At 37.4% G+C, this 27,535-nt stretch overlaps 1 protein-coding gene across 5 annotated transcripts in view; it reads left to right on the top strand.

Annotated features, from left to right (window-relative positions):
* Nucleotides 1-27,535, top strand: part of VRK1 (VRK serine/threonine kinase 1) — an 80,891-nt gene that overhangs the window by 25,153 nt on the left and 28,203 nt on the right. For 4 of the 5 annotated variants that reach the window (XM_081230046.1, XM_081230048.1, XM_081230049.1 and 1 more), the window contains exons 2-7: nt 7,858-8,022; nt 13,012-13,067; nt 21,006-21,075; nt 22,006-22,093; nt 26,024-26,132; nt 26,252-26,344. In XM_081230046.1, coding sequence (XP_081086172.1) covers nt 7,863-8,022; nt 13,012-13,067; nt 21,006-21,075; nt 22,006-22,093; nt 26,024-26,132; nt 26,252-26,344 — 576 coding nt within the window. In that variant the 5' untranslated portion in view covers nt 7,858-7,862. Of the gene's footprint in view, nt 1-735; nt 853-7,857; nt 8,023-13,011; nt 13,068-21,005; nt 21,076-22,005; nt 22,094-26,023; nt 26,133-26,251; nt 26,345-27,535 lie in introns of all 5 variants that reach the window. The other variant, XM_081230047.1, reaches the window with a different exon arrangement.

Raw genomic sequence — 27,535 nt, forward strand, 5'->3', positions numbered from 1 at the left:
TAAATACAGTACCATATTGTGATAAATATAGCTATTGGAATTTTAAGACTCTTTTCACAAAACTTTTAATATTCACAGCAGAACTTTTTTTGGAATGTTATCTGAAAAACAGAGGACCATTTTATTACCAGAGCTGACTATTAATTAGGGTATTGTTTCAGATATAAAAGTTGATCTGCCACTGAAATTCTATTTGAATATGTATAGTTCCAAGCTTGCTTTGTGTATTTAATAACTTCAGTACCATAATTACTCTGTTTACAATTAAATTTTGGTGAATATGCTAATATGGGATATACCAGCAAGTGATTTCAGTAAAGGGCAGTGTTGATTTGCATTTTCATGCGCTTTTCACTTGCATCTGAATTTCATTTAATATCAGTGGGAAAAGAAGTGGTCAGTTTATGTAATGGTCAGTGACGGTAAACTTTCTTTTCTTTGAAATCTCTCTGTTGGATTGGCCATCATAACCTGCTTTGCTCCAGGTGGGCAGAAATTATGCAGAAGGATTTAATTTGGTAGAGGTTTGTGCCCTCCATTTTATTCTTTAATAGAAACCTTAATGTAGGTATTGGTTTCATTATTAGGAGAAACCTATAATGTACTAAAGCAATTGTTTAATTCCAATGAGTATTTTAAGTTCTTTACTGAGGTAAATGTTTATGTTCATGTTATTTATTACAGTTTTTGAGCAAGGACTTCTGGTTTTAAGTAATTCTCCTTTCTTCTTTTCAGAAATCCTCTGAAAAGGAACAAGGAGATTTGAGACACATCGATTTCATATTCTCTGAAACTCGGAGACTTGTTTTACTCTGAACCAGAAAATAGGAGGGGCTGCCAAGTGCAGTGAAGGTCAGATGGGGTTGTGGGAGGATGCTGAAAGGTGGCCCTCTCAGGTCTGGGACCCATCTCAGGCAAAACTGGCAGAGTAGGGTTCTCCAAAGGAAGTGGCCCACCCCGAGGGGCACAACCAGTGGCCTTTGTTGGGAAGAACAGGAATGGGTGTTGGCAGAAAAGGGCCCTAGGACACTTGATGGCATGATGAAATGTTCTGTATCTTGATCAGCGTGGTTGGTGCTCAAGTGTGTATGCATGTGCAAACATTTGTCAACCTGTGTATACATTTGTGCAGGTTATCAATTTATTGCTTCTCAACTCCAAATACACTTTTTTTTGCTCTGTTGGTGATACTTGAACTAGACCCTGTAAACATGTTTTCTTCCCCAGCACAAGGTTAGGTTAGTCAGTAGAGGGGGAGGGACAGGCACTGCCAGGCAGAGTGGGGAAGGGGCTTCTCTTGCTGTTGTAGTGTGCTGTTTTTTTTTCTCTCTCTCTCTCTCTTAAGGTATGGATGCCAGCATGCTTACTCTCTGTGACTTTTCTTTAGTACCCTGGTGGGCAGTATCTTGCTTCCACCAGGACCCCGGTGGGTGGATTCCTGTGGACCAGCTGGCACCGTAGAGAACTCTGTCACCCGGTGGGCTGTAGCCACAGCCTTTCCAGTGAAGAGTTCATTTCTGTGTTCTCTCCCTTAACCTTGTAGATAGTATCTGCTCCCTGCCTTTTCTATTCCTTAGAGTTCTCTTTTACCCCTTTTAATAGTCAACCACCTTTTAGAAATTAATAGTTTTTTATATTAAGTGTTCTTGTTTAAGTTACTTGTGCATTTTTTTTCTCCTGACTGGACCCTGTTACAACACTTAAGGTTTGTGTAATTTACTGTGTTAATTTTACATAACTGAAAAAATAGAACGAAATAAATCATAAGTGTATAACTTGATTAATTTTAATGACGTGAACATACAGTTCAGATATCACCCAGACTGGGGTATAGAACATGACCAGATCCCCAGAAACCTTCCTCTTCCAACTCATAGTCATTTCCTCCCCCCAGTGGTTTCTGCTATTTGAATTCTGCCGTCACAGATTAGTGCAGTGGAATCATGAGTGTCTCGTCTTGTGTCTGGCTTCTTTTTTTCAACTTAGCATTGGGAGGTTCATCTATTTTATTATGTCCATTTTCCTGTTGATGGACGTGTGGGTTTCCAGTGTTTCGCTATTTTGAGTAAAGGTGCTGTTATCCTTTTGGTGGACATGTTTTCATTTCCCTCAGATGTATACATAGAAGAGGAATTGTTGGGTCAGGTAGCAGCTACCGCAGAACAGATTTCAGAATGGCTGAAGCACTGGCCCATGCGTGAGAACTCCACTTGCTCCACATCCTTACCAGCGCTCAGTGCTGTCAGCCTCTCGGGGTTGAGATCTTCACAACTTTTAAGGGATGGGTAATTCCAATGCTGTGTAAACTCTTTATATTGTGGTAAGAGAGGAAAAACTTCAAAAGTGTTTTTATGAAGTGAGCATAATACTGATATCAAAACAAATAAATATGTTAGAAAAAAGAAAACTACAGACCAGTCTTACTTATGAATATCAATTTTGTTCCTAAATAAAATATTAGTAAATAGAATCCAGCAGCACGCTCTAAGAATCATAACCTTAATCAGGTAGTATGTTTTTTTAAAGGGTGGTTATCATGTTAAATTGCCCTGCATAACTATGTGGTGTTCCAGCTGCGTTTGTTTAAGTCTACATTTTTTTTTTTTTTTAAGAAGATGTTGGGGTAGGAGTTTATTTATTTATTTATTTTTGCTGCGTTGGGTCTTCGTTTCTGTGCGAGGGCTTTCTCTAGTTGTGGCAAGCGGGGGCCACTCTTCATCGCGGTGCGCGGGCCTCTCACTGTTGTGGCCTCTCCTGTTGTGGAGCACAGGCTCCAGACGCGCAGGCTCAGTAGCCGTGGCTCACGGGCCCAGCCACTCCGCGGCATGTGGGATCCTCCCAGACCAGGGCTTGAACCCATGTCCCGTGCATTAGCAGGCAGACTCTCAACCACTGCGCCACCAGGGAAGCCCCAAGTCTACATTTTAAAAGACGAGTTATTGACCAAATGCTTATTTATTAATCCACTGCCATTGCCACCCCCTTGCTTCCAGCCGAAGCCAGCCTCTGAGCACTGACATGGCCGTCGGTTGTCTGCGGCCAGCCTAAGATTGTAGGGCTGGCAGAAGGGAGGCCTCCGCATCTTTTTTTTCCACAAGAAGCCACTTGTGCAAAGGGAGGAAGGGAGTTTCATTTAGGGGCATTTTAAAGAAAATTTTGTGTTGTAGCGGCCCCTTTCTACCAGAGCAGCAGAGTATATTTAAATGACTTCTTCACATTCATGTGGAGTAGATAGAAGTGTGAGGGAAGTTTTAACCCAAGCATAAAGTTAGTTTCAAATAGTAATTAGTAAACCAACATTCCATTCCATTCCAAAGAAATGTAATCTAGGACTTACATTATACAAGTTTATATGAACTTTTTATGTACTTAGTTTACTTGGGTTGGTTTGATATATTTAAGTTCCTCAAACACTGTGGATCTCCCTAATGTGTATGGAAGGCTGACTAAAAGGAAAAAAAAAAAGCTGGATTCCGACCTCATATCTTATACCAATATAAGTGTAGACAGATAAAAAATTTACCAAGAAATTTTAGGAAACCGTAAAATAACTAAAGGAAAACATGGAGATGTTTGAAAAAAGAAATCTGACTGGGAGAGGTCTTTCTAAGGATGACATAAAACCCAAAACCTAAAAATAAACAGTATTAAAAGATAAATAAATTGGAAGTATTTGCAATGTAAAGAGCTAATTTCTTTAATATATATAGAATATATAAGAAGTGCCTATAAATAAAAAAGCAAAAGGCTACTAATAGTTCACAGGAAATGAAGTGCAGATTTTACTTTGGAGACTTTTCTTTCTTTCTTTTTTTTTTGGATGTGTGTGATTGGAGAAGCTCGTGGAGTATGAAAATATTTCCAATTTTGATCCTTTGGGGATTGTTAATCATAGGAGCAGTAATTTTTTAATGTTTAAAAACCATAAAATATTTCACAATACAGAAAATCTTATTAAGCAAATATAGACCGAATGAATTAGAGGGTACTTTTATAACCACCACCTATGTCAAGAGATATTACTGAACCCACCATGTGCCCCATCCTAATCACAACTTTCTTATGCTCCCCCAAAGTAAGTTCTAGCTTTTATGGTAATCGTTTTCTTTTCTTTATAGTTTTAGCACTCAGATGTGCATCCCTAAATACTGTGGTTTAGATTTGCCAGATTTTGTTAGATATGTTGTTTTAAGTCTTTTTAAATCTAGTTTTCTTCTCCCTCATCTCTTCTTTTTCCCCCTTTATTTGTTGAAGAAATGGTGTTATATGCACTGTAGGGCTTCCCGCAGTTAGGATTTTGCTGATTGCATTCCTGTGTTACAATTTATCGTATTCTTCTGTTCCCTTCATATCCTGTGAATTGATAGGCTAAATCAGATTCAGGGTCCGTTCATTTTTTATTTCTTATTTCGCAGGATTACTTTATGGGTAGTGGCGTGTTTTTTTTATCAGGAGGCATATGTCTGGTTATCTCATTTTGATGTTAGTAGCTATCATTGCTCAATGTCTGGGTCCATTAATGCATTAGGAGGTGGAATTAGTGTTAAGCTAAAACCATTCTTATTCACTTATTAACTGAAATTTTTCTATAAGAAATTTCTCTTCATCTTCTATTTGCTTACCTAGTGGTACAATTCACGTAAGAAAGAAAGGATAGATGCTGGATTCTTTCCCTTTATTTACCAGTTTTCAAAACTGAGTGGTTTCCTGTTATCCTCTAGAGATGACCACTTAAGTTTTCTTACTATTATGAACTCTTGGATTGGCCCATTTTGTGTGTTTCAGTCCATTATGGTTATATTTATTGACTCAGATTGGCTCATCTTTGGTAGTGGGAACATCTTTCAAGTTGACTCCTTAGACATATTTGACATAACTCTAGTAGTTTTTGATAACTTCCTTGACATCTAGAAATGACTAGGTGTTCCAGGTTTATCTTGTACATTTCCAGCTCCAGACCTGGAATCAGTCATTTCTTCAAGGAACCTGGTTTTTTTTAACAGGAAATGGTATTTCAGGAATACTGTTTGTGTACTAGGGATGCTCATTGCTACTGGGTTGTTTATTGTTTCTAAGCTATTTTTGTGAATGGGGCTAGGAAATACAAAGGGGTGTGTGTGTATGTATATATATTCTTTCTGTAAAAGATAAAGTACCTTCTGAATTAAAAAAATACTTCCAAATATAATCCTACCTCTTCTTTCAGCTGCATCCTTTTTCTTCCATATTTGAATCCTGATTTTTAAGGACACAGTGATGATAGAATTAAAACATCACATAATTATTCATTTGCATTATTCCACATCTGTGACCACAATAGCTGTAGTTAACAAAACTAAGTATCACCACAATATGATTACTGGAAAGTTGATTTTTTTTTTGCATGTTTTCCCATTTTTTGCGATTGTACTATGTCCACATTGTCAGAACATATACCCATTATCTATTCTAGCCTCTCCTTTATAACCCTTGTTGAAACTCAGTTCTACAAATAAGTATCTATTTACTGCTCACTGTCAGCTCTTATAGTGACTTTTCTTTAGTCATTTTAGATATCTGAGGCTTGTTCTCTAGTAGATTCTTATTCCCTTTTCCCATTTCCGTGTTGATAACACTTTGAAGTCTTTAGATTTGAAATTTAACTGAGTATAGACTCTTTGGTTCAGGTTTTCTTTCCTTGAGTCTTAAATATGTTACTTCCTTTTTTTTTTCCTGGCATAAAATGTTGCTGTCAAAGTGATGACAATATGATTTTACTTTCCTTACAAACTATCTTTTTTTGGCCTGCATGCACAAAGAATATTTTCTTTTACTATTAAGTTCAGTAATTTTACTAGACTAGGCTGTGTCTTAGTGTTGGTCATTCTGGGTTGATTAGTATGTGGTATGAGCTTTCACTTTGGGGTTTCACTTTTTTTTTTTTTTAAGTTCAGGAAAGCCTTCTTGAATTAAAGCATTTAAACTGTCTTAATAAGGAAGACAGTTCCTTCTTACAATAAGGAAATCATCAAATGGGAGATTACTCTGATGACTTGATAAAGCTGGATAAAATTTAGAAGGCATTCATTTTAGTATTTGGAAGTACTGTGTGGCTTAGTTATTTCTTTTACTCAATCTACTATAGTTTTAAAAGTCACCTTTTTTGGTGTTTTGAGTCTGGGCTGTCATGGTTACAACTGAAATTCCATTCAGGAAAGTTTTATAATGATTATAAACATATTGAGAGAATTAGTTGATATGAAGAAATAACGGACACATGCATTTTGAAGATTCTTTTGTTAGAGAAGATTTAGACAGTGAAGATGCATCAGTATTCTGTAGGAAAAAGTTAAATTTAAAAATCCCTAATAAATTAATAAAGAGCATTTGCATAAATGGAGTTTGTGTATGTGGAGTGATATGGATGGGTATTTGCTAACAAGTTTCCAATCTAATGTAGTATGTATGTATTTAGAATATCTAGGCTCAAAACCAAACTACTTATGTAAATTGTCGGATCTTAACAGACATCTTTCAGCTGAATAGCCATTTCAAATGTTGCAGACTACCTTACAACTCTTATCACCCTCTTTACTGTATCTCTAATACAGTTTTAGGGAACTATAGGATCCTAAAAACTATTTGTTTTAAATCTTTTTCAATTAATAGATTAAAATAGATTAATCTCAGAGTTTGAAATCACACACACCACACATACACACAGTCTGGTTCATGCTTTCTTTTCTTCAGTCTTAAGTGTGTTACTTCCTTTTTTTCTGGGCCACTGAGTTCCTACCCTTGCCCAAGAACTTGGTCCTTACTCTACAGCTTGCTAGCCTTGCTGGTCACCATTCCTGACCCACCCTTCCTTCACTCAGTGAAGTAAGTTATGTCTAAGGGCACTTAAAGCCCAGAGAGAAGTGACTTGATCAGGATCACCCAAAACTGGCCTCATACCTACACTCGAATCTAGGTCTTTTCATTATAGTCCTGTGCTCTTTTCGTGGTAAAACACTGCTCTCCATGAATGCTATGCTAAGCTTGTCTGTTAGTAAGTAAAGTAAATAGGAATTCATCTCCAAAAGGATAGTTGGTAAGAAGGGAAACTTACAAATGCTGGATATCACCAGCTTTGCCTTTTCTGTGAACCCAAATGACTAAACAGCCGTAATTTCTCCTGGTCACTCCTTCATTATGGTGACTTTTGTAATTGTGGGTCATGTTGGTGAGGCTTTGGAGCCAGGGAATCCTCAGTGCAGATTTCTATTGTTCGGCCACTTAGTAGGTATATGACCTTGGACAGGTTGCTTAACTTTGCTGAGCCTTAATTTCGTCATCTGTAAAATGGGGATGATAATGTAATCTTCATGGAGTTGAGAGGATGGATGGAAGCCTATGTGTAAAGCATCTACTATCTTGCCATACTCTTTCCCTTTCCTCTCATGTTAACTGTCTTGTGTTTTCAATGTCTATTGTGTTCTTATCCCATCAACATTGACCTTTGTAAACTCCTCATTTGTATAGAGTGTGCGTTCTAATTGGATGTGCCTGTCCCCCTCAGCTTCATAGAGCAATTCTTCTGTTGTTGTTGCTAAATACCATTTTTAGTCATAGATGATATTATACCACTGGAACTTTAAATATTTTCTTGAAAGTAATTGCATGGATCATTTTATTTATTGCTTCCTCTCCTAAGTTAAGAGATAATCAAAAGGATTGAGCACTTATAAATTAGAATTAACAGATGTCCTTTATTTAAGTTTTGGAGTAAGTAGGAATTTGAATAGCATCTTTGTTGCACAGAAGCTTTCCGTAGTGAAAAGGTTTTCAGCACTTCTAGGATTATAATCTTGAATGTTTCTTTGTTTTGTATTATAGTGAAAATGCCTCGTGTAAAAGCAGCTCAAGCTGGAAGACAGGGCCCTGCAAAGAGACGTCTTGCAGAACATTTTGCAGCTGGGGAGATAATCACTGACATGAACAGAAAGGAATGGAAACTGGGATCACCCATTGGCCAAGGCGGCTTTGGTTGTATATATCTTGGTAAGTGTATGACGACTTCTAATTGTCAGTCCGAAGATGTGTATGCTTTGTTATCAAAATATTGACAGTTTCTTAATTGCAAACTTTTACAGGATGTTTCTAATAATCTACAGTCAACATAATATTGTATAATTAGGCAAAAATGCATCTGTGACCTGGGAGTGAAGAAGACAGTTGATTTAATCCCAGTAGAAACAGGATAAAATATCTGTAATATTGTCATTAGTGAGCATATGGCTTTAGATTTTTAAGATATTCTATATAATATTAAACTCCTTTGAGACCCAAAGAAAGCCATACCTTTCTTTCCCCACCTCCACCCAATTAGGATGTATTCCCTTTGTTTTGGTTTAATTTGGAGATTTTCAGATCTTTAATAGGTATGGATTTACCTTTTCTTTTTATACAGCCCTAATAGTCATCATAGTGGCATTTAGGAGAATGACCTAGAAGTTGCATATTAGGCCTGAAATGTGCTATTTAATTAGCATACTTACCCTGAAATCTGGGGGGACCCATTGTGGAACCCTGGGATTCTGTAAGTTAACTAATTGGTTGATTTTAAAAATATTTTACGTGATTACTTCTAAAGCTGTCTGCTTCACCAGGAATATTAGTAGTGATACAGTGCATTTCGTGATTGCTTTTGCTATTTCTTTCTAACTTTTCCGTTATATATTCTTACTCCACCTCTAATCTTGATTTAATTATTTGATTTCTGCCATGCGGTTTATAAAATTTTATTTTTAGCAGTGAACGCTTTTTTATTCTCAAGCAACATCTTAACTCAGAATACTAATATTAATACTAGATTCGCGTCATGGGAAAACTTATTAGAACTGTACATTTTCGGGTCCCACCCCAGACCTACAAATCCCCATCTGTAGGAAATGTGATTGAACAAGCCCTCCAGGGGATTCAGATGCCTGGGAGAGTTTGAGAACCACTGACATAGATGAAAGAGCAGCAGCTCTTACTCAAGAGGTGTCTGACTCAACTGGGACCCATGGGCTGTAGTTGGTCAGCCGCAGTCTCTAGAGGTATGTTCATGAAACATAGTTTAAAAAAACCAGCGCTTTACTGTATTTTATAATCTCTCTAGGTTAGTGCACCTGTCTTTGGGGAAATAGTTGTTGATTCTTTAGTTTTGTTTGGAACCAAACCCATTCCAGTGAACTAGGCTATCTGACGTAAGCCGAAAGCCCTCCTAAATCATGAAAGGTTAGGGCTATATTAGCCAGGTCTATATTTTTGACCTTGTGATTTAGAGATGGCAGATGATATGAGCTCTCCCTACCACAGAATGTGTGGACTTAGGACATCCTGTATTAGGGATGGGAACTTGTCTTAAAGCAAGTAAACTCTTCATTTTGTATTCGTTGGCTTTTGTCACCTTTGGCAAATTTGCAGCTTGCTTTGCATGTGGGCTAGCTGTTTTATTTGTGTTTGTATTTATCATCAGAAAGTGCCACCTGATATTTTTTAAATCTAGTGGTTTGACAGATTTCTGTGACAAAACTTTGCTTTTTAAAACCTGGATCGATCAACCTGGAGAAGGGATTTGCTTTAATACTGTTGCCTCCACTTTCTCTCTGTGCCCACTGACGCCAAAACGGCCATATTCGAGATCATCAGCAATGTCTAATGATAATTTTCTGCTAAAAGGTTGCTTCTGAATTTTGTTTAGATACTTTCTGCAGCATTTGATACTGTTTATCTTTCTTTCACATAAAAATTGCTTCCATCGTCTTTCATGATAACATACTTTCACCTCTGTTTTTCTCCTACCTCTCTGGATAGGCTAAGTCATCGTTGTAAGTACTTCTGTGTTCTCCAGCTTTCCTTCCTTGGCTCACTTTTCCTTCTGTTTAGTCTCTCCGAGTGATCTCATCGAGTCTCTTGGCTTCTGTTACTGTCTCTTTACTGCTGATTTCCAGATCTTTTTTTTTTTTTTTTTTTGCCGTATGCGGGCCTCTCACTGTTGTGGCCTCTCCCGTTGCGGAGTACAGGCTCCGGATGCGCAGGCTCAGCGGCCATGGCTCACGGGCCCAGCCGCTCCGCGGCATATGGGATCCTCCCGGACCGGGGCACGAACCCGTATCCCCTGCATCGGCAGGCGGACTCTCAACCACTGCGCCACCAGGGAGGCCCGATTTCCAGATCTTTTATCTGTAGCTACGGACGTGATCCCCTGTGTCCAAGCCCATAGCCAGTGAGTGGCCTATAAGGAATCTCTATTTGGATGACCCACAGGCATGTCTAAAATTTATATCATCCTCTTTCATCTCGTGATTCTCTTATGATCAGGAGAGGAGTATCTGAATGAATGACACCCCTCAAGCCAGACTGGGAAGGCATTCTCAAGTATTGCTTCACTCATGTTCCTAGTACTTCATCTGGTCCTGTTGCTTTAACTGTCTGACTTCTCAGATCCATTGATATCTCTCTATCTTTGCTGATACTGCCTTAGTGCAGGTCATTTTCATGTCTTGTCTGGATTCTCACTATGGCTGTGAATTTTCTCTGCTCAGCCTTGCCCCCTTGCATCCTATTATTCACGCTGTGACTTGAGTGATCTAGTCTATTTAAACTTCTTTAATGGCTCCCCAGTGCCCTTAGGATAAAGTATCAAACTTTGAGAATGGCATACCAGACCCTTCACGTAGTTTGGTCCCTATGTAACTTTTCTCTTCATCCCTTTTATTTCCTCAAAAATCTGTTCTTTGACTATCATGCTGCCCTTTGCCTCTTGATCTTTGTGTGTGATTCTTCTTTTGCTTCATTTTTCCAAAGCTGAGCTTAGGGCAGGTGCTATCTGTGTATAATGCCCCTCTGTTAACCCTTTCATAGTACTTTCCATGCTGCCCTGAAATTACTTTTCTTTCTTCCAGAATAAACATGTCCTCCTTGGCACTGAGACAGTTCTTCTTCTTATTGTTTTCCTAGTGCCTGGCATATTTTGCAGTATGTGTTGTTTGAATGAATTATTGAACTTCCCTTTTCCCCCTTTTCTCATTCGAATTGTGCAGTATTATTGGGATGCTATACTTATTTTAATATTTTGTGCACTAAATGCTGATTTTAAAAAATTTAACCTTGCTTTATTATTAATTCAGTATCTAAGTGATGTGTTCCTTGGGGCTGTTCGTTAAGGAGCTCAGACTTACTCATTTGCCCATTTAGCCATTTTTATGACTTGGTGTTCCTTCTGTAGTCTGAAGTATTTTAGCTTCAGCCTTTTCACAATACTGCTGCTTCCCAGCTGATTGGTGGTTTCTTGGTTTCCTTTGCCTGTCCCTCTTCATCTCTTCAGCTTCTAATGTGAGAATGCCTTAGGGCTCAGTCCTAGGATTTCTTCTTTTCTCTGTCTGCACTCATTCCCTAGGGGCTCTTCCATTTTCATGGCTTTAAATGAATAGCATTTCTATCTTGATGACTCTCAAATTTCTTTCTCCAACTTGGACCACTTTTCTGAACTCAAGACCTGTATGTCAGCTGCCTATTTTAACACCTGAATTTGGATGTTTAATAAGCATCTCAAACTTAAGACACCCCAAAGCACCAGCTCCTCCTGCAGTTTTCTCTGTCTTAGTAAGTAGCAACGTTTTCTTTCCAGTTGCTCAGGCCAAAAACTTGGAGTCATCCTTATCTCTTTTTTCCCCTCTAATCCTCTATAACTAATTCATGAGCAAATCTTGTTGGCTCTTCTTTAAAAATACATCCACAATGTGACCACTTACCACCGCCTTGTCTGCTACCACTCTGGTTCAGGCCACCACCATTTCTCACCCAGAGTATTGTAGTAGCCTAACTGCTCTCCCTGCCTCTGCCCTTGCCCTTCCACCCTCCATTCTCCACAAAGCCGCCTGGAGAATTCTTTAGAAAATCAAAGTCTGAGCTTACCATTCCTCTCTTAAAACCTTCCCGTGACTCGCCGTCTCATTCATAGCAACAGCTTTAGATCACCTATCCAGTTCACTGTATTTGTTCTCTGCTGCTTTTCTGATCTGACCCCTGTTACTTTCCACCTCACTTACTCTTCTCCAGCTACATCAGGGCCTTTTTACTGGTCTGCCTGGAATGTTCTCCCAGATATTTACGTGGCTTATTCCCTCACAGTCTTCAGACCACTGCTTCAATGACACCCTGTCAGTGAGGTTTCTCTTTCTAACTTGCAACACTCTCTATCTTCCTTTCCTGCTTAATTTTTCCTCTCTAGCACTTACTCCCATCAAACATACTTTACATTTTAATTGTTGTCTGTGTCCTACCACTGAAATGTTAGTTTCATAAGAGTAGAGATTGTTTTTTCCTGTTTACTGCTAAATCCATTTCCTAGAAACTGGCATGTAGTAGGTATCTGGTAAAAAATATGTGTTTAATGAATATGGGCAACCTTATATTCCTAACTCAGCATTTCAGGGCACCTGTGCTTCTTTATTTGCATGAAGTAAAATGATACCACATTAAAATTATTCTGGATGGCAGTTCAAAGTTCTCGTGTCAGTATCCTGAACTGTTGATCTTGATGAATTTTTTTCTTCCGAACGAAAGTTTTTTAGAGCTTTAGCTCCCTCTTTTCTTACCTTTCTAATGCTCCTTCTTAAAAGGATTTCCTAGTTTGTTAAATTTAAGAAATTGTATCAGTTATCATCCTTTTGGGAATTCACAGCATACATTAGCATATCAAAGGCCATGAGTACTTTTGAATTAAAGAAGTCTTTAACTCAGTTTTTCATACTTAATTGATGATCATGTTGAAGATAGCAATTGTAAGATGCCTTCCAATTTCAGACATGTTAAATCGTGAAAAAAGTTTTAAAATTGATGAAATATACAGTAGTGATATCCTGAAGCACATATTTGGGAACTGAAATTTATTAAGAGGTTATAGATACACAGATCTAAATACTAATAAAGGGTTAGTAACAGACTTGATAATAATGCTACTTCTTGTTCTGATATTACATATGTCACTTTTTCAAACAGCTGATGTGAATTCTTCAAAATCGGTGGGCAGCGATGCACCCTGTGTTGTAAAAGTGGTAAGGAAATATTTCAGCTGATTGTTTTCTTTGCTGTTGATTTAGTTGTAGTATTTATTTTGTAAAACATTCTTTTTGATAACTAGAATTAATTAAACCATAAGGTACTACATTTTTAGTAATGTTTCATAAATATTAAATGAGACACAACAGTAGCTTTATAGTTTTAAATAATTTGAGTTCAAAAATTCTCTCCCCTCTCTTTTGAGTTAGAGTGGCACTAGTATCTGTGGAAAAAATGAATGAAAGCCTGGAGTTTTGCAGATGTGGAATAAAAATATTCAGCTCGTTCTTTTTATTTCAGCTATATTTACAACAGATGGGATGCTTTTTATGTTTATATCCTGCAAGACTGTACTACTTTAATGAAATTTTACTGTATTTTATCTTGCATTTGCTTCTGAACTTACATTTGGTCAATTTTTTCTTTTTATTTCCAATTATCTTTCCTCCCCTTTCATTTTAGTAAATGAAATTATTTATTTGTGGTCACTTTGAAACTTCTTTTTGCTTTACTGACGTTGAAATTAGTTTGTAACGAGTGAAGGTAGACAGTATCCTGTCTAACGTAGGCATACTCTGAATAGCCAGGTCAATTTATATATTGGTGCGCTAAATGACATTTTAACTACTATTTTTTTTGTTAGTATGCAAGGTAGTATGCATCTTTTTGCTTGCCAGCATTTGTAAGTCCCCTCTTTCAAAGTTCTTTAATACATGTGAAGAACATGTTTTTGTTAAATAGAAGAGGTAACAGGGTCTGTTATTTGGGCAAATTACCACATAAGTCCCCTCACCCTTCCTTATTTTCCTAAAGGCTACAGATTTTCGAATTAGAATCACCCCAAGGTCTTTTGGTTTGATTTGTTTTATTTTACTCTCTTTTTAAAAAAGAATATATTTGATCTCTTGTGGGTTAATAACTCTTTTGGGCCTGAATTGTTTTAGTGATTGTTTTCACCAACTTTTTATTCAGGCATAGTTTTTCCAAGGAAATAGACAAACACAATTTGAATACTTTTGACAAATGCATATACATGTATACCCCAACCCCTATTAAAATATAGAGCATTTCCATCATCCCCAAAATACTACTTTTGTCTTTTTCTGGTCAAACCCCTAATTTCCCACACCCTTGGAGGAAACCGTTTGGCTGAGGTTTTTTATGTTTTTTTTTGTTTTTGTTTTTGTTTTGCTGTGGATTAGTTACTCCTGTTCTAGAATGTCATATAAATGGTATTTATACAGTACATTACTGTTTTGTCTCTGATTACTTACATTCAACATAGTGTTTTGAAGGCTCATTTATATTGTTGGCATTTCAATTGCTTGGTCAGTTCTACTGCTCAGTAATATTATACCATAGCCATACTAGAGTTTGTTTTCCATCTCCTGTTGACAGACATGTGGATTGTTTCCAGTTTTTGGCTGTTATGAATAGAGCTTCTATAAACATTCTTATACAAGTATTTTTGGTTTTCTTGGATCAATACCTTATAAATTTATAAGAAGTACCAGACAGATTTCCAAAGTGGTTTTTACCATTTTACATAGCCACCAGTAACGTATGAGAGTTCTGGGTGCTCCATGTTCCCCTTCAACAACAGTTGGAGCTGTCGGGTGTGTTTGTTTTAGCCATGATATCAGGAGTACAGTAGTGTCTCATAGTTTTAGTTTATATTTACTTAATGACTGATTTTGAGCACTTTTTCATCATGCTTATTGGCCATTCATGTATTTTCCTTTGTGAAGTGCCTCTTCAGTCTTTTGTGGTCAAACTCCCCCCCCCCTTTTTTTTAATAACTAGGTTGTTTTGCTTTTTATAATTTGGTAGTAAGAGAGTTGTTCTGGATACAAGTTCTTTCTTAGATATATATGTTGTAAATCTTTTCTCCCAGTTTGTAGTTTGCCTGTTTACTTTCTGAATACTTTTTCTGCATCTACTGAGGTGGATCATAGGATGTTCTTCCTTTATTCTGTTAATGTGGCAGTTATATTGATTGATATCTGAGCGGTGAACTAACTTTGTATTCTTAACATACACTCCACTTAGTTATGATGTATTATGCTTTTAACATAATGCTGGAATTGATTTGCTAATATTTTGTTAAGGATTTTGATTTTTTGTTCATGAGGGATATTGGTCTTTAATTTTTTTCTAATATTCTGAAGATTAAAACATTTCTCATCTCATCGTTTGGTGTTGGTGTCAGGGTTTTTGGTGCACTGGGTTTGGTCTCCCCTTCTGGCCACACAGCATCCTAAGTGTCCTGTCATGGGGCTCACTTTGCTTGTTTCCTGTCTTTAGAAGTCACAATCCTATACTGCCTATTTTGTCTAATGTATGAGAATAGTAATTTCCTATATTTTGTCCAATTTTTGTATGTGTTTACAGTAGGAGGGCTAATTGGATGCCGGCTATTCCACATGCCTGTAGGTAGAAGTAACGCTGGTAACTTTAGTGGGGGGGGTTATTGGTTTGTTTCCCCTGCTATTTCACTTTTCTTCATGCCTTTTCATGACGTAGTGAATAGCATTCCTTTTGAAGTATTTAGTTTGCTGCTATATCAGAGGAACAAAAGTTCTTACTATTAAATTGGGTCATTTGCATGGAATTTGCATGGAATATTATCTGCATTTGTCTTTGATAGGACAGATTAAAATATTAAAATCTATGGGTAAGATTAGTTTCTTTTTAGGATCTTTAAATAGTGTCCATTGTGAGGAGAAAGCAAGTCCCCTTATGACTTCTCACCCTCATGAGGTTCAGAAAACACAGTTCCCTATGACCACACGGCAGCTGCTTCCCCTGCACAGTCGTTTCTGTGTCGCGGAAGGAAAGCGTGCCTGAGCCGTGTCTCGTAGGTGGGGCTGCTGTGTCACCATGTCTTTTTTCTTCTGTATAACCTGAGCTTCTTTAAATTGTGTTCTATTTTAGAATGACAATATTCTTCTTCATTATGAGTAATCCTAAGTGTTTTATTTGTTATTCAATGTATGTAGCTTTAGTTCTACAATCTTTTTCACTTACAGAGTTATGAAAGAGAATGGGTAGAAACAGTATTTACTAACTGCTTAATGTAGCAAATTACTTTACATTTCTAAGTTTAAAACCATTTGTTACCAAGCCTAGTTCAGTACTCTGTCTCCTGTCTCCTAATTTAGTTCTGTTTCCATTAGCCTATATTACTCCTTCTCTTTGCAGTTAGGACAATGATAAATATTCAGTTGATTTCTCTTTTGCATTTAATATTTCAGTAACATTTTCAAAGTTGTGGTTTGTGTGTGATCCTGGAAGAATGCCATAAACAAAACAATGCTGACTTTTTCTTTCCTCTCTAAGGGACCGCTTAGTGACTGCTGTTTGCTTGTTTCTTCCCTAATACCTGTCTTTTCTGAACTCCTTTAAACCTCTGTAGCACTCATTCTGTTTCCATTTATTTTACAGTTTCACTTGCTAATATCCTTTCAGGCCACTACTTGTTTTAGTTTAAGTGTTTATTTTACCTCCCTAACTGGATTTTAAGTTTTTGATGATAAGGACCTTGTTTTAAATTTTGTTTTTTTTATGCCACCCTTACTTGCCTGTGTTATCCTTTTGAAAACTTTTTAGGCATAATTGCTTACCACCTTGCAGCTTCCTGATGCCGCCTACTTCTGCCTCTTGTCTGTGCCTTTTAGTGCAGGCCTGTATGCACGATTTACCTTCACTTCTGATAGGCGTGGCTATAGCTCTGTCCATTACTATTCTGCAGTTCTTATATTCTCAGAGCTTTGTAGTATTAAAAGTCAAAATGCTTCACCAAATATATAAAATGATTATCACTTCTTTCCAGTATTAAAATCAGAACTGTTCACAAACACTTGCCATTTTAACCTCAGAAGCTATTAAATATCATGTTTTCAAAGAACATGTACTACTCTTTGGGGAAATTTCATAATTAATTACCAAAGAAAAGCAAGATACAACGTTATTTATGGTATAGAGGTAATTTTATAAAATAGCTATATATGGAGAAAATATATCAAAATATTTTCAGATTTTCTAAAGTGAGCACTTTATCTTTAGAGAAAGAAAAAAACTCAGCAAATGTTATTTAAGAAATAATCAAAGCCAAATAGATTTTTTTTTTTTTTTTTTTTTTTTGCGGTACGCGGGCCTCTCACTGTTGTGGCCTCTCCCATTGCGAAGCACAGGCTCCGGACGCGCAGGCTCAGCAGCCATGGCTCACGGGCCCAGCTGCTCTGCAGCATGTGGGATACTCCCGGACCGGGGCACGAACCCATGTCCCCTGCATCGGCAGGTGGACTCTCAACCACTGCGCCACCAGGGAAGCCCCGGCAAATTGATTTTTAATGTGAAATTAGACTTAATAGTGTAATAGCATATCAAATCAAACAGTGGTTCTCAGCTCTGGTTCTACAGGATAATTAGAATCTCTGGGTACAGGGCCTGGTTATTGGTATTTTTAGTAAAGTCTCCTCAAGGGATTCTTTTGTGCCTCAAGGTTGAGAACCACTGGTAGAGTCTGTTGCACAGAGCACCTTAATTATTTTCAGTGGACTCCTGTGCGCATGCTCATGTTTACCTTTGTGTGGGGATCCTTTTATTCAGTAGCGGCACCAAGTACCCTGTGCTTCTGGTAGGGCTTCCATGTTAATGTGGAAGACTTGTTAGAACATTTGGTTGCTTCTAATACGGATATCTGCTCTGTGAAAGAGCTCCAAATATTAACCCACACATTTCTTACATTTGGTCTTGAAATGAAGTTAAGACTAACATATTTAAGATAGGTGTTTCGGTACATGCTAAGTACATTTTCTCTCCTCCCGAATGACTGTGTCTGGTTTTGTTTAGGGCCTTAATCCTTACTGATTTACGGGAGCAGCCTTGGAGTCGTGGTGCTGGGTCACAAGAGATAGCAAACTTGTATTCTCTGCCTCTGGATAACTGGGAGACACTATCTGTATTTTAGTTCAGGAAAGTAAATGTGCAGAGAGAAATGGTAAATTGATCATTAAAATATTGGATAATGCAAGGAGAAAAATTTCCTCTTGTGATTTCTGGTTAATGGATTGTATAATAAATTAGTTCTTTCAGTCACCCTTTGCAGTCATGCCAGTGAGCTAATAGCAGAACTGGAGGTGGAGGCCAGCCTTTTGGATCTTATATTCTAACAGTTCTTTATATCATTGTCCTTTTCCAACATGTACTGATAGAAATCTGTGTTCCGCAGTTCTCTGGAAAAAAGTTTGCAGACTGATGTTTAATTTCCCTCATTGATGTTATGAGAAGTGACCTGAATTTTCAATTCATATCTCATAATTTGGTGGGAAGGAGAAACTTTATACAGCTTCATTTTTAAATGGCAGCCAGTTGCTTTTAGATGGTGCCATTGAAATATATCACATTTTAATCTTTTTTCTGTTGTCATCTTCATTTTGACACTTAGAAGTCTTAAAGAAACATTTAGTGATATTCTAGTTAAAATGTCAGTCCCAATTTCTTTTCTAAATCTTGGCTATTACAGAGTTGGCAAAGTATTTTAGATTTGAAATATGTTAATAAAATTTTAGTTATGAGTTAAGGTATTTTCTTTAACAGAAATAGCTAGCTTTGGCTCGAGTGCAATGCCAAGGAAGTAGCTCCTTTATTTTGTTATAATGGAATCTTATTGGATTAGAAAAAGTATGAAATGAGCTCAAAGAGCCTTCATTGTAATGGGTCTTTCAGTGTAATAGCCTGATTTATATAGGTTGATTCTCATTACTATAAGTTTAATAAATTATTGCCTGAAGGAAAGCTTGAGAATTAAAGTTGATATGACATAGATTGAAACTGAATCAATCAGACTTTTATACTGATGATAATAAGCCAGGATTAGTCTTAGGAAAACCCCTTTCAGACCTGAATTGTGTTAATGAGCTACTCTAAAAGTTAGCCTTTGGAGAGTAACTTTACCAAACTTCCTTTCCTGAATTTCCATTTCTTTTTTCATTCTTGCACTGAGTTTGTTACTCCTGCTGAAGGCCTGTTCTCAGCCATGAGCTCTAAACATTCACAAGTGTCTGTCTAGCTCCCACTGCTGCAAGGAAAGGAACCACAGGTTATGGTGAAACTCAAGGTAATGAGTCCACAAATTAGAGATTTGGCATACCTTAGTGCATTGTTAGGTTATACTTCTTAAGGGGTAATGACATGCCAAACCCTTGTATACCATTCTCTTCCAAGGCTGGGCTGTAAAGTATACTTACTTGTAACAAACAAGGCTAGCTTATTTTCAGGTTCTGATCCCAGTGCTATATACGTTGCTCTTTTGCTGTCCAATATTCTTAACTGGCTGCGGCCTGACTCTTTGCATATTGCCTAATCAATCTTCCTATAAGTACTTTAACTAGGGATTCCTATGTTTCTGAACTGTAAGAAATCTGAGATATTAGAACTGTGCGTTTAGAGTAGTTCTGTTTAAACCTTAAGGAGCAAAATTAACTTCTCTGAGAGAGAGAGTATCTTGAATAAAAAAAAGTGAACATATTTTATGTATTTGCAGAAGGCATCTCCAGTAACAGAAACCTACATATTTTCACAAATTTTCTCTCAGTTAAGGTAGTAGACCTCATTTATCACTTCTAATGCTCCACTGACCCTGGAACTCCAGGTACACAGATATTCTGTCCAAAATAACTTTCTTCCCGTACTTCCTAAAAGGAAAGCAGCCCCAAAATTAGTTTAGAAATGTTAGCTTCCTTATTTGAAGTTTTTGCTACTTTTCAAAATTTTTCCCAGATTCTCAATAAACAAGATAATATCAACATAAAATATCAAACAAGTATTAATCAATTTTAGACAAAGTTTACTGTATAAAAAGTCCACAAAATTATAAGATCTTTCTCACCACTCCAGATTTATTTAACAAGGCAGAACTCCCAACAGGCTGATATTTCTCATTTGTCAAATAGCTTTTTGTGAATATAAGAGTCTTTGCAAATAATTTTAACTGTTAATATCCCTTAAGAATATGAAACAAGTGTAGTTTAGTAAAGTTGATGGAAAACAATTCTTATTGAGCCTTATTTTCCTCTTGACTTTAAATTATCATGTGGGAAGTAAATTGTAGGGCTCCTTAGTTTGAAAATCATGAGAATCGGTGTCAGGAAAGGATACAGTTACATGGACAGTGCTTGTTTGCTCTGGGAGTTCCAGAACACTCTTCTTTGTGATAAGGTTGGTTTTCTGCCAGTTTTGATAATAGATAAAATTGTAATGAGAAACAGGAAAGGAATGGGATTTTGCCACTAATTGATTAAATCAGGTATTGAAATTTTATTATTCAGTAAATCTCAGAAATATCTTGTAGCCCTTTGGTGAAACAGTTAACATGGTTGCTGATCTTTACTTAAGAGAAAGCTTAATAGTGATGGAAATAAGGTTAACAATTTTTCTTAAACTTCTGCAAAGACTGAGCTGTATGTCTGATGTTGTATAGTTTATCACATGTAGAAATGGAACTTGAGAGAAATAAAGACTTACGGACTCTTCTGAGACTCTCTGAAACATTTTTGAAGAGTTTTACTTAATCTTAAACATTTTTTTTTTTTTTTGTGGTACACGGGCCTCTCACTGTTGTGGCCTCTCCCGTTGCGGAGCACAGGCTCCGGATGCGCAGGCTCAGCGGCCATGGCTCACGGGCCCAGCTGCTCCGCGGCATGTGGGATCCTCCCAGACCGGGGCACGAACCCGTGTCCCCTGCATCGGCAGGCGGACTCTCAACCACTGCGCCACCAGGGAAGCCCCTCTTAAACATATTTTATAAACTGAAGTATTAAAATCGTATTGTTTGGAAAGAAAATTGATTTATTAATCTTTTTTGAAGGTTCATTGAAAATTACTCAGTAATTTTAACTACTGCTTGTGCTAATGAACTCTTTTGTTTTAAGGAACCCAGTGACAATGGACCTCTTTTTACTGAATTAAAGTTCTACCAGCGAGCTGCCAAACCAGAACAAAGTAAGAAATACAGTACACATATGTTTGTGCTTTTAAATGAACACTGGTTTTGTTTTGTTTTGTTTAAGCCAAGACTAGAACATTGGATCTTATATTGTGATGTTTTGTTATTTTTTACTTCACAGATAAATTCTATTTAAATGAGATTTGTATGAAAGAATTTTGATGTCTTAACAGGTTTCTTATGATAAGATTTCACTTATATTGATAATATAGAGTTTATAAATAATATATGATTTAGGAAATATTGTTAAAAGTTGAGAATTAACCCTAATCCATGAGTATGCCTCAAGGATCTCCCAATCTTTTTTTGAGTGTTTTTCTAAATTCTGGAGACCATAACTTGCAGGGATTCCATCACTTATGAACTAGAAGACTATCAAGGGAGAGAGCAGGACCTCTTCTAGCTACCCTTGTCCTCCTGTCCTCCAATCCCCTTCTCACCTTCCGTCCCCTCTGAAAATCCACGGAATCTCCTGGTAGGATGGTATCAGGCTTGGGAATCTCTCAAGGGGCTTGTCTCTCCTCGAGCTTGATTTCCTGGTTGAGGACTTTTAGAATGAGGTAAAAAAACTTTTAGATAGGTGTAAAAAGTAAGTCTTTCTGTGGAAACAAGTAAACATTTACATAATTGGAGATATTAATTGTAATTGAATGTGGTTTGATTTTTTAAAAAATGTTTTTGCAGATTTTTCATTTTAAAGACAATGTTTAGGACAGCATAACACAATTTTGTGGGTTAATAAAAATGATTTCATTGTAAAGTACTGTTCATTCGTTAGGTACAATGTATTGTTCACTTTCTTTTTTTATGAATAAAGGTGAAATCTTATTGCATGTATATCTTAGGCATTCTGTTCTTGATTTTTCTGAGAACAATTGCTGATGTATAACAAAATTGAAATCACAAGCATGTGTTTTAATTTGTAGTTCAGAAATGGATTCGTACCCATAACCTGAAGTACTTGGGTGTCCCTAAGTATTGGGGGTCTGGTCTACATGACAAAAATGGAAAAAGGTAAAAATATGCATGTTTTGTTTTTCTCCTTCCTTTTTGATCATGCGCAGTTCAGTTGTTTAGTCAACAATTATGTACTGAGCACCTACGTACAGTACTGCGTGGCCTTCACCTGGGCTGTGTGGAATGTATTCAACAGAGATGAACAAGGTGTTCTCTCTCGTCTGGGGGACTTGTACCGAGGGGAAGCAGCTGCCTGGAACCCAGCTGACAAGTAGGAACAAAGCCAACTGGCCTGCATTGTTTTTTTCCCTTAAAAATGAATAAGCAAACAAACAGAAAATTCCATGTTATTTATGTAAAAGGGAGCCTGCAGGCTTCAATTTGGCATCTCCCATTAGATACATAATCTGCCCACCTTTGTGAGGTTTCAGTCTAGCTGAAGAGAAAAAACAAAGCTGTATGAAACAACCAGACGCCAGTTAAGTGCCACATTGTGTGATGCTGACTCTTAACATGTCTTAGGAGTTCAGAATGGAGAGAATATTGCCGGCAGAGTTGAGTTGGAGAAAACCTCCAATGCTTTTGATGCATAATTGACACTTTAAAAATATTTAATGAATGAATGGAGCATCGTTCACCAATGCTGGTAGCTGAGATTTGAAGAGTAGATTTAGTTGGAACTGGGGTATATTGGTTAGGATGCTTTCAGCTGCAGGTAAAGATAAAACTGACTCAGCTCTCTTAAGTAATTGTCAAGTGCCCAGCTTCCTTTATCTTGCCCTTTTGCCCTCTTGGCTTTGTTCTCTATTAATTCTCCATTGTATGGTCTCAAGGTGGCTGCCCATTTCTGGGCTTCGCCTGCAGACACAGTACCCAACAGCAGAAAATGGGATTGCTTCTTGTGAGTTTCACTTTCCTGGCAGGGACACCTTTCCCAGGGACCTCGTGGCAGACTTCCCCCCATGTCTTCTTGGTCAGAGTTGTATCGCTGCTTGTTCTTAAACCAGCCACTGGCAAGGTCAGAGTGATCACAGTGATGAGTGGGGGGAAAGGCTGAACCAGAGTGGCGCTCTGTCAGAGAAGAGGGAGCACAGAGGAGCTGCTGGGGTGGGGGGGGGGCAGCCGGCGTCGTCCACCAGGAAGTTCTTGTCCTGGAACCCAGGCACCTCTGAGGGAGCGTGGGAGCTCCCTGGAATGACGAGAGAACATTTTGTTACATGTGGTTTTGCTGGGACAAGTTTCTACCGTTTTTAGAAATTTTCTGGAGAACTAGTATAGAGCAAGGGTTAAGTTAAGAGTCAGGATTCTAGAGGCAGACACTTGGCTTCAAATCTGTGCTTTGCCCCTTAAAATGTGCGTGACTGGGTAAGTTACTTCTTTTTGCCTCAATTTCCTCATCTGTGAAATAGAGTAACACTTATCCGCATAATAAGGGGTATTAAATGTAAAGCTCTTAGAATATGTGTGTGAGCTTTTACTCTCAAAGGGGTCTTTAATCCCTTAAATATTAAGAACTGCTGGGTTAAAAAATCACTGTAGAGAAGGAATAGCATCTCAAGTGGGGAGTAACATGAACACACAGTCAGAATAGGCTTCTGGCCTGCTGGCTGGCCTCTTGGCCCTCTTTCTTTTTTTTTTAATGAATTTTTTTTTCAGACATGACATTATTTTATGCATAATTGGCCATCTTTCTTTAACAAAGAACGGGGGGACTTGCACACACATGAGAAAGAGAAGGAAATAACTTGGAGAAAGAGGCTGAGGCAGGTAATGAAGATGGGGAGGAAAGGGCTGTTTGGGGCCTGTGTGCAGTAGGTAGTTGGAAGCTACTGCACGTGGCACGTGTTTGAACAAAGGGACAGACACCCTCGAGGTACAGCTGACTCACCATTGACTTGTGACCTTACAACTCGGCCTGTGTCTTCTGTAACACAGAGTGCCTAGAAGTATTTCCTAAATGGGAACATTGATCACCTATAAGATATTGATTTACTTCTTAGGTTGAAGCTCTTAAAAATAATCATTTTCGTTCTCTTAGTTCTTTTTTTTTGGCTGTGCTGCACGTCTTGCGGGATCTTAGTTCCCCGACCAGGGATTGAACCTGGGGCCCCATGAGTGAAAGTGCCAAGACCTGACCACTGGACCGCCAGGGAATTCCCTCATTTAAGTTCTTACAAAAGTAAAAAAATAGAAAGTAAGGTTGTCCTTCCAGCCCTCCTCCCCTGCCAGAAATCCTTACTTTCCCCTGTAACTCATCTGAAGTGATATGAATATAAGTGCTTAGAACAGTGTTAAGCTCATAAAAATGTTAGCTGCTATCATTATTAAATCATTTATACTGATTTATATATTCCCATTATTTGCATTGTTTTTTCCAAGTCCCCAGGAGAGTATACGTCAATGGTTTTACTTTAGAAGAGTTACTAAAAAGTAGCTTTCCTTTTAGTACTCAATGGTAGACATATCCTTGCAGAAGAATGTGGTGAAAATTTATATGCAGTATTCAGAATCATGCTTCACTTGATGTGTATAATTTAGACCTGGTGAGGTGATTAAGGGATTGTTGAGAGCAGTGGTGGAGTGATCTGTGAATAAAAACAAAGGTCTACTTCATGTAATATATTAATAGATCTCTGGTTGAATTAACCAAGTGTGCTTTAGCTCCCTTTCAGAGTAACAGCAGAGATTGTATTCTTGTTACCTACATATTATTTCATAATAATTACACAATCACACCACTTATTTGTAAAAACAAATGTATACATTTGTCCTTGGTCTCATCCCTCAACCTCTCAAAACCTGTTGTACAGAGGAAATCAGGAAGTCAAAATCACTGTTCCCTCTAATATTTTAGAGGTCAGGGTACTGAAAATCTTACAAGAATGAAGACATTTTGCCACTGACTAATTCTGTGACTTTGGACAAATCAATTTACTGCTATAGACATTAATTATTTCATTAAGAGATAGAAAGATCTCTAATTCTCTTCCACTTCAAAAATAGGTAGAATCTTGAATTTTTTATTTTGTGTGTTGTCTTTTAAATGTTAGCTCTTCCTTCTTTTTTGTTTTTTTTTTTTTTTCGGTACGCAGGCCTCTCACTGTTGTGGCCTCTCCCATTGCAGAGCACAGGCTCCGGATGCGCAGGCTCAGTGGCCATGGCTCACGGGCCCAGCCACTCCGTGGCATGTGGGATCTTCCTGGACCAGGGCACGAACCCGTGTCCCCTATATCGGCAGGTGGACTCTCAACCACTGCTCCACCAGGGAAGCCCTGTTCTCTATTTTTAAGGCACATTTTAGCAGTATTAACATTCTGTTAAAATCAGGACTGTCAAGAGATGCTGTAACAATAGCTAAATGCAATAAAACTGCTTAAATGATGTAAAAGAATTGCATACTAAGTACTCAACAAATAAGATTTGGGGAACAGTAAATGTCCTGGAAAAACATGAAGATTTTTGGTTTTGCCACAAACCAACTCTGTCACCTTGGCCAAGTCACGTTTCTTCTTTGGGCTCCAATTTCCATAGGTGTGAGCCCTGCGTACCGCAAAAAAAAATAAATAAAAATAAAAATAACAGTCACAGGCAGGAAGCTAATATACAGAAACATAAATTAACATTAACTATGACAAAAATTAGTGACATCAATCTTGCTCAGTTTATTTAATCTTTACTGTGAAGTGTCTGTTGTCTTCTCTCTGTGGTGTTTTCTTACACTGAATATTGTCTCGTAACTTGCTGAGACCACGAGGCCCATAAAGTAAAAGTCAAGACAGGAAAGCTCTCCCAGCTCTTGAGATTTCTAGTTGGAAGAACTTGTTTCAAATCTTTGTCTTTCCTTCCTTCTTTCTTTCCTTGTCTTGTCTTTCTACTTTCTTAGTAAACATTGCCTTGAAAAAAATTACTTTGAAAGGAGAGTACTCAGTGCAAAATAGGTTTTCCTGAGTTACATTTTGTTCATTGACTTTTCTTGTTTGTCTTTAGTTACAGGTTTATGATAATGGATCGCTTTGGGAGTGACCTTCAGAAAATATATGAAGCAAATGCCAAAAGGTTTTCTCGGAAAACTGTCTTGCAGCTAAGCTTAAGAATTGTATGTGAGCTACATTCTTCTCGTTTTTAATCCAGTGAAGGCTAGTTGTGTTGAAGTTCGGTCCTCTGCTGGTTGGTGTTAGGTACTGCATTAATTTATTCTATATGATGCTTTTATAGCTGGATATTCTGGAATATATTCATGAGCATGAGTACGTACACGGAGATATCAAGGCCTCAAATCTTCTTCTCAGCTACAAGAATCCTGACCAGGTAGTTTTGTAACTTTAATTTTTACCGTTTAAAACCTGTTGTTTGAAAACAAATATGGTTGCTATGAACTTTTGAACCCATGCAGAAGTTTTACTTTTTCAGGTAGATATGGTAATAATAATATTTCTTCTTGACACTTTTATCTAGTTAACATTCTACATTTTTGATGCGATTTGTTGGCACTTTATCAAGTTGGCTATTTTGCCCTAAATATTAATATTCAGAAGAAGTACTTGTGATACAAAATGAATTTCAAATAGCTATTTGAGGGTGGAAGCTTAAAATTATATAGTGCACCAATGAATTATGTTTGCCTTTCTGCTTTGTCATTTTTTAAATTTCCTTTGTTCAAGAAATCCATCAAATGTAAGTGTTCTGTTACTTGGAGAATTTGGTCTTTAATGTGTTGATTATTGAAATCAGTTGATTTACAGAAATATCATAGCTGTCTAAATTTTGTAGGGTTTGGAATTCAAATGTGCATTTTTTAAGCCTATTACGTTCACTTTGTAATTTTCACTTTTTAAGGAAAGGAGAAAAGCTAATGTTATTATACCTTTATTTGGGTCAGTTTAGTTGGAGTAGAGGGATTTGTAATTTCCTTGAAGCTGATTCCATGATTTTGGTAAAAGTAAGTTTTCGTTGACATAGTTGGGCCACTGTATTTAATCCATTTCATGTGTGTTTTCTCACTTCTTACTTGATCTTGTATAAGAAAGGAATATTTAAGCATTTTAACTTAAATAAAGTATATGTCGATATGCCATACTTTACTCTTCTTTGTCTCAGACCTAACTTTGACTTCCTCTTGCTTAGTTTTCCCTTTTTCCTTTGGCTCCCGTTTGTTTTCCGGTCATCTCATATATTTGCCTCCCCTTCCCCATCTCTGTTACAGTAGCTGTAAGGGATATGTATATGCAGAACAGAAGAAAGTTTCTGGTCTAGAGCAGGCTAATGGAGAAATCCTAAAGGCAATCACAAAATTTCCAGGCAACTTGTTTTAGATGTGTCTAGGTTAAAAATAAGCAAGCAAACAAATGAACAAAACATAGCTTAGAAACCTGAATGGTAAGGATTCTATTAGTTGAAGTAAACTGGACTTGTATAATAAATACAAATATAATTTATTTCCATTTGCAGTTGACTAAAACATGCTGCCTTTTGTTTAGATGGAAGTATTTTTGCAGCTTG

This window comes from Mesoplodon bidens (assembly GCF_964165515.1).
Source record: "Mesoplodon bidens genome assembly, chromosome: 3".
NCBI lineage: Eukaryota > Metazoa > Chordata > Mammalia > Artiodactyla > Ziphiidae > Mesoplodon > Mesoplodon bidens.